The sequence below is a fragment of the Passer montanus genome, unplaced genomic scaffold, assembly GCF_014805655.1.
Source record: "Passer montanus isolate IOZ18808 unplaced genomic scaffold, ASM1480565v1 scaffold4, whole genome shotgun sequence".
In the NCBI taxonomy this organism is placed as follows: Eukaryota; Metazoa; Chordata; class Aves; order Passeriformes; family Passeridae; genus Passer; species Passer montanus.
In genome coordinates, this window is record NW_024368818.1 from 16254579 (window position 1) to 16262725 (window position 8147).

The following is an 8147-nucleotide window of genomic DNA, read 5'->3' on the forward strand; positions in this document are numbered from 1 at the left end:
CAGTCTACATTACAAGTCACCATAGAATTTGCAAGATGTGACTACTGACACCTCAATATTTGATTGCCTTACACCTCAATTGACAGCTTAAGCTGAGCTTTTCAGACTGGAAAATCTGTGTGGTGCCAGCATATTCTGGGACTCCTCATGATGAATGAAGGAGGATTTAAATCAAGGTCTGTGTTTACCTCAAAGATAGATTCATTATTGTCCCACACACCCTAATCTGAACATATGGAAAAAGCACCTTAGAGTCCAATACCAAAACAAAGCCTTTTAAAATCCTGATATTACCACACTTTATCAACAAATTAACTTCTGAAACCTCCCTTCAGCAAATGGGATACCAAAATACCAAATAAGTGGAGAAGTTGAAAGGGAAGAGAGATTTGATTACTTTTATCTCAATTCTATTTGCTGCAAACATAACAACAAATCACAAACCAACAAAAAGACAAAGGATTTAGGTTCTGGGTCACATTCTGAACACAGAAAAGACAAATTTTTTGTAGTATCACTCATGCAAGAAGAGGAGTAAAATGATATTAGACCATGCATTTTAAGAGTTAGACTTGTTGATTAGGCTCTTTTTTCTTCTTTGAGAGGGAAACAACTACAAAAAGCTTACAGGACAAAGCAGTAATTATTTAAACATTCCACTTTGTATAAGCATGCCTCTTTAGTCTGTAAATATCTGTATAAGGTACAGAAAGAAATCTGTTCTGATATTTGTTAGAGAACTACACCCAAAATATTTGTAGTGGGCAGTCCCAAATTGCAAGTAAGCTATCTTTTGCATGGTAGCTGTCCATGACTTTACAAAACCTTAAAAACCAGGAAAACCCATCAGTTACTATTTAATTGGTTTAAACAGTAAAGTAATATAATTTCAAACTGTTTGAGGGCTATACTAGAAAGAACAAAGCAGACCTGTGGGGTTATGCAACCTTTCCCCATCCTTGCCATCACAATTCCTCATGAGCAATACCTCTAAATCTTGCCTTTGGTGTCTTTCCAGAGAACAAGATTTCCCATAGTTAGAAGTAGCTGGATACATGAAAAAGCAAGCCAATTCTGTTTGTAGTAATGCATGTTCTTCCATTTTATGCTTTTTCAGAAGTCTTTGTGTTTTAAGTCTACTAACAATACCCTGATGAATAAATCTCGGGTATCACCTTGCTTTTGGGTCCTTAGAGAACTGACCAGGGTGGAGTCAGCACAAGTCTTGATGACAAGACTTGACATTCTCTCTCAAGTCAGAGGGGAGACAGACACATCCAAGCCTGGAGCATCAGAATGAATGAATGATTTATGTGCTCAGAGGTGTGAGAAGTCAATTGATTTTGGAGATAAGGAAGAGAAAACATGAAGCTCTGTTTCCCACTGAAACATGGTCTCCATCAGAATCTGGAACCAAAACTGCGATCCCAATGTTTGTGCTAACAAGCGGCTGTGAAACACTCTGACCACATTAACCCTGCTGTACATTTCTCTCCTAGCAGATGGCCACACAGGGGGCATCAGACCAGCACATTTTCCCCCTTTTTCATTGAAAATATATGCATATTCTGCACTACAGATAGAGTCCTTAATGTCTATGTGCCTTTCTACTCTGTCATCTGCACTTAGCACTCAGACTCTCCTATTAGTAGCTGCTCTGTCAAGTTTGAAGCACATTTGCTTTTATGCAATGAATTATATAGATCATGTAATTAGATACTACCCTAGGCAGATACAAATAATATGTGAATTTGCTGAAGCATTTCTTAGCATATAAAAGCTTAACTTTATTTCATTCAGGAAATCAGTATCAAGACTTTTGAGTCTTGCTACAGGAGGCAGGAGTCTTCAAGGTCTGCCAGTATTAGCAACTTCTGTTATCTTCCAATTGTTTTATTTCCAGAATAGCCTTACACTGTTTATTTTCTCTGCTTATTTTAAAGGATTTGCATTAAGGCTCCCCAATGGCCTCCCCTCCCTCTTCTGATGCAACCCAAGTAAACCTGACAGGGGAAAACTAAACCAAACTGATCAACCCAACCCTGACAATGAAAGCAAAGTGTTCTGTGACAATCCATCATTGGTATGAGAGCCTGCCTGGACAGCAGCACAGGACAATCTGAACAAGGGCTGCAAAGGTTGTTAGAAAATATGTAACTGGCAGGTTCTGCTCACACAGTGTCCCCAGCTCTTCACAGGCTTTAAAAGTAGGCATATAAAGCATAAAACCAGCCCCACCAAATGGCACATACAAGCAAACATAAGTGAGCAGAAGAGCCTGTGTCATAGCTTGCTTCAAACTACCACCAGGGACATCTTTCTTGCTGTGCAAAAGAAAAGGTTGCATTTAGGATTTCAGGTGAACAAGAAATCAAGATTGATATAATCTGAAGGCTTCAGTTTGGCACTAATAATACAACACAGTGTCAGGTACAAACATGTGATAAGTTTTCCCAAGAAAGTTTTTGGAACTGTAGGGAAAACCTTGCTTACATAGGGAGTACTCAATATACAGGTTAAAATTGTTATTAGTATCCACTTTTTTTTTTCCATTCAGTGCATTCTTTTACTATACAGAATAAGTCCTCTCTCCCCTGCTTCACTAGAACTCCCAAACAATCATCATCCTTTCAAACAATGTATCTGCTATTAGTAGACAAAGCAGTAATCAATACTGGGATGAAAATGTATCACCTTATTTCTCAGTGTTATCCAATGCTGCATCTCTTTCCAAGACCAGTAAGGTCTCTTCCTTAAGCCCAGTTATCTCACCTGATCAAGATGAAAACAGTCCTGTCTGTCTTACTGGCATTTTACAAGGTAGGCTGGGACCATCCTCCCTACCTTCACTCTTATGTCAGCTGGCTTTGTTAGAAAGAATAAATAATGACATGAACATTCTGCTAGAGAAGAAAATTGATCTACTTCCTGAATAGTCTCTGTATTTGGAAAATCATGTGGTGCTAAGCAGTATCCATAATGGGGAATTCATCCAGAAGATATGAGCTTCTCCTTTTCTGCCACAGCTGATGCACTAAGAACCTCCTTGCCTCTGCTAAGCACACTCTCAAAACAGTTTCATGTAACAAAAAAATATTTTATGACAATTTCAAGTACGTTTTCTGATGTCAGTTATTTTCACATTACAGTAGTAAGTCTGGTTTCCCCAATGCCAATATTAACCTCGTCACAATATCTTAAATATATCCCACCTCACAAAAGACAGACAACAATATAAGGAAAACTGCCTTGAAAAGTAACTGGAGAGGATATGTTAGAACTAGCCAGAGCCAAAATAACATTTACAATAGGTTTTCAACTGCCACACACTCCGAGCAGAATCTGACCACTGAAGCTTTCTCTCTTTTTGCAATGCCACACCAATTAATATATCAAAGGGATTTGGCACACAGCAGTCCCCACCCACCAAACAAACAACCTCATATCAGAATTTCCCCTATCATTAACCTCCTTCAGTTTACATAAGGAGCAAACACAGCCCACAAGAGCATGCTAGGAGGTTCTGCTGGGAAGGGCTGATCACCACAGCAGGGAACCCTGTCTCAAAGGTGACCACAACAGCTTTCTGCCTTAGACACGCTGGTGCCGGGGCCAGTTACTCAAACCACAGAAGAGTCACCCAGCCACACTCCACAACTTCACAGACAGATATATTTCTGCTCATGTTACTGTCTCCAGAAAGGGCTCAAAGTTAAGTTAATTCTGAATTATGCATCTGTAAAAGGAGTTAGGGGTTATGTTGAAGCTACTGCCAGGACATTCAGTTATGCACGTAGCCCACTCATTTTGTTCGATGCTGGAGTAGGGTATATCAGAGATTCCTGGACAGGAATGATGACAACAAAACCGAAATAATTAAGCTAGTAATATGCTGAAAACCAGCTTCTAGTATTGACAAGCTGTTACCTGACTCTTGTTTTATGCCTTTGTCCCATCCACAGCAACACTGCCACTGAGTGAACTGCTGCAGCTCCTAAGGCAAGGAAGCAAAGAGAGGCATCTTCTTGCATCAGGAATAAAAAAGCATACAATGTCTTTTGCTTTCCATGCATCACACCCTCTTGTCACCTGAGATTTCTTCATCACCCTTCTGCCAAAGAGATCATCAGTATCCTCTTTCCTTTGAGACAAACCTCAGCAGAGGTGAAGGAGGAAGCAGACACGCTGTTCCCAAAGCAGTGCTGTATCTAAAACTAATCATGCTGATCCTGAGCAACACAGAAGGAGCCACAAGATGGGGAAACACCTATTACAACCCTCAAGAAACCAAGATTTAAAGCAGACTACCTTAAGGAGGCTGCATGGACCAGCCTACTCAGAGTTTTATTAGGTTAGCAATATTAGGAACTGTTAGGAGGGAAGAGACTCTATCAGGTGACTTGTAAAATTCCAATAGGAAATGGCTCAAAGAGGATTTTGTCACGTTACAAATTTGTCCATGCTCCAAGAACATGGCACAGATTATTAGAACACCCTTCAAACCTCAGAATTTCTTCTGGAGAGGAAAAAAAATCCCATTGAAAGACTTCCATTATATACACATATAAATAACACACTGTCTGATGTTTGTGTGATGACAGTTGATGCCAGGTCTTGGAATCTCCCAGCTATGCAAGGCTATAGAATCCAAACTAAAATACTGCATCTCCTTGGCTAGAGATATAATTCAAGTAGTGTTTTAATATCTAAGACATGAAAAGCAAGCTCTGTGTGCCACAATTAAGCAGAAAAATCCATTTCATATGTAAGCTTCCAGCTTCTCAAGTTATAATATTTAGAAACTAGAAGAGACTTTTTATTGTAGCAGCAAACATGCTGCTGCAAAACATGATTACAGGCTGCTACAACCTGCAGTCTCTTGCATTTTCCACCACACCCTCTTGAACTGGAATTATAAATGGCAAAAGTTAAGCTACAGGGACAAAAATACTTTCTGACAGTCCTTTCAGACCACTACTGAGAGTGACTCTTTAGAATTTCTGTTCCAAGAAGGGTTCTTTTCCCTAGATGCTGTTTTCAAACTCTCATCTACAATTACTTACCCTGCATGCTTTCAGACCTGGCACTGATGTAACATTCCAAGGCTAAATACAGTGGGTTTTGTTTTCTACCTTCAGTAAATAAAATGGCTATTCTGTTACAGAAAAGTCAGTTTACTGCTTTTTGAAGCAGAAGATAAAACTGTCTGGTGAAAATATTTACTTAGGCTGCATTAAGATGGGGGCAGGAACTTGGAACAGTGCCTGTAATGATTTTACCTTCACCAAAGCAAATGCTTTGAGAGGAAAAAATCTTTTTAACAAAGAGAAGCTACTGGTCTACACTATATTGCTCTTAAAAGAAGCAAGTAGAATAACTCAACAAAATGCTGACCACATGCTGATCAAAGAACCTCAGGTCTGCACAAGCATACTCAGCAAAAGGAATGGTGTTCCTAGGGCAAGAAGCAAGCTGCCTTTTCCTTTGCAAGATATAGGGTATGCCTACACCAAGGACATTTTTATCAAAAAAAGTCTTTCGCAGTAGCAAAGAAGCATCAGAGTCGCATCATGGTTGGAATAATTTCAAAACATTTGAGTTGGAAATACATTACTTCATGAGGAACATTACAATGAGAAGCAATCTTAGAGAAGATTACCAAATCAGTGATAGAAAACCCTGCCTTCACTGAGGCCTGCAAAAATTTGTTTCTGTTGTAGCACTTGGAGTTCTCAGCACCTCAGACTCCACTTTTCATTATTTGTCCACATAGCATTTTGTGTACCTTATAATGGATAATTTCCTTCACACTGGAAAAAAAAATCAATGCCTACCAAAATCCTCACTCTTGAGCAGGCAGATATCTATATCAGCTGGAGCAACTATCTGACTGCTATTTATACCTGTGAGAGAGACAGCTTTCTCAGAGCCATCTGGGAATCACTACTTTCCATGCATGCATTTCTAGTCATGGCAGTTACCCCAACAGTAGCTACAGTAAAACCTCCCAGCACATAAACACTCAAGAACAACAACACATTGCTCCATCTGTGACACCACAAAGAAATTATAGAGCAATTTTCTGCTTTGTCTGTGGATTGAAACGACTTTTCGTGGCAGTAGGGCATAGTGTTGTTACTTCTTCTGGACTGCAGCTCCAAATACTTTAGGTACAACTTCAGCACTTGAGGGTGGTTGCACTCCTTTTGAGCCAAGTCCCTCACTTACTATGCATTAGTCCAGTCTGCAGTGGTTTTGACACTTGCAAACTGAATCCTCTTCTGAGGAAACCAAGGCAGACGTGTACAGGGTGCTCTTGGCTCCTTAGGGAATTGCAAAGGTCCATAACAATTTTGGCCAGTAATGAATCATTTATGTGGTAGAGGTATTCCATCCAGAAACTATGGTAAATCTAGTCCAGAGTAAAAAATCTCCAAACCACATATACTGAGGAATATGGGGCCCTCAGCAACAACTGTTTTAATCTACTCCTGAGTAACACAGCACAGGAACTGTGCAGGTCTTCCCAGGACAAGCGGGGTGCTAGATCTCTTACCTGACTCTCTCTTCTTCAGTTCTTTTAAGCTCTGCATCCCGTTGCAGCACCTTCATTATTGCCTCTTGTTCCTCCTCTGTCAGGAAGCTTAGGTCAATCATCTTGTTAGCTGGTAAAGAGTCTGGGAAGTTCTTGGATCTTGCTGAGGACAGTCTTGTAGCCTGCTTTAAAGTTCTAGAAGTCTTTTTCAGCAGACACTAACAAACCTGGACTGGGTTACAGTCAGTGGTTTAAAAAGTCACAAAGGTTGCTTTCTTGCATGTTTCCCTAGATGATAGACTTCTGGGAGAGTGTTGCATTCCTGCTTGCCATCACAATAATGTCTTCTCAGTTTGTCCTCTCAGTTCTGTTTCCTGGAGTAACAGTTCATTGACCCAGCATATCCAGCATTTGAGAACAAACAAAACATTCCCTAAAAAAGAGACAAGGAAGAACAAGTTGCAATATCAGGGATCAGGGAAGTAGATTATGTATGCATTTTTAATTAAAAGAAACAAGTTTTTCAGTGTGATTAAATGAGTTTATGAAGTTCAAATGGTCACTTCAAGTCAAACCTGTTTTACAGGCCTCTTGAACAAGGTGGCCATGAAAATATATTCCTCCCCAATAGGACAACTCACACCCTAAAACTCAGAAACTAGAGTCATACAATTGGTACACTTTTATTATACAAGTATATTTTAAATCACCCTTACAGTTAGCAGAACAATTTAAAGCGAAGGGGAGATAACCACATCCCAAAATAAGTTCAGAGTACTTATCACAATGATTTAAAGGAAGGAAGAAAAAAAACCCACAAAAAAAGGCCAAATCACTGTTCTACAGACCATATGGAATAAATGTGAAATAATTTATACATAACCATATTGAGTATGTGTAATTACAAGTCATGTGGTAATATGAACCTCACTGCTTTATACAAGCCAAACTGCATTTACAAGTAGTAATTTGAAATACTGTTTTGTCTCTGTTTCATAGGCCATGGTTTCAGAGGACTATCCACTTAGAAATAATTCCAACTGTCAAAGACAAAACCCTCTTCTCCAAAAACCCCTTAAAGGAATAGAGAGAGTGGCATGGAGAGGAGTTAGTTGTGTCTGTGGTAGGGTTATCTTAGTGCCTCAGGATTACAGCAGAGATAATTCCAACTGTCAAAGACAAAACCCACTTCTCCAAAAAAACCCTTAAAGGAATAGAGAGAGTGGCATGGAGAGGAGTTAGTTGTGTCTGTGGTAGGGTTATCTTAGTGCCTCAGGATTACAGAGACGTGGATGTGAAAGCCTGAGAAAAAAGAAATAAATAGCTCAAATTTACTGCTCAGAAGAATGCCTAGTGCCAAACCTGGTAAGAGACAGAAGAGAAACAGATGTTTTCAGTGGACATATCTCTGTACCAGGCAGCTCCATCACAGCCCTTCAGGGTTGTGGGTGTCTTCCTTTGGCCCATCACTGACACTGTGATGTAGCTGTCAGGATGCTGAACTCACATCGATCTACCAAGAACTACAATCCTGCAACGAGTCACTGCATTTGCTGCCCTGACCACAAGAGTGCAACCAGGCCATGAAAACAAGATATTGGCACTGGCAGGA

The 8147-nt window shown here is 39.9% G+C and overlaps 1 protein-coding gene across 14 annotated transcripts in view; it reads right to left on the minus strand.

Moving 5' to 3' along the window:
* SYTL2 (synaptotagmin like 2) overlaps nucleotides 1–6657 on the minus strand; it is a 40733-nt gene extending 34076 nt beyond the window's left edge. For 4 of the 14 annotated variants that reach the window (XM_039718634.1, XM_039718637.1, XM_039718638.1 and 1 more), the window contains exon 1: nucleotides 6557–6657. In XM_039718634.1, the coding sequence (XP_039574568.1) occupies nucleotides 6557–6657 (101 nt within the window). Of the gene's footprint in view, nucleotides 1–3927; nucleotides 4026–6556 lie in introns of those variants that run through there. The other 10 variants (XM_039718631.1, XM_039718630.1, XM_039718629.1 and 7 more) reach the window with 5 other exon arrangements.
* Between the last annotated feature and the right edge of the window lie 1490 nt (nucleotides 6658–8147).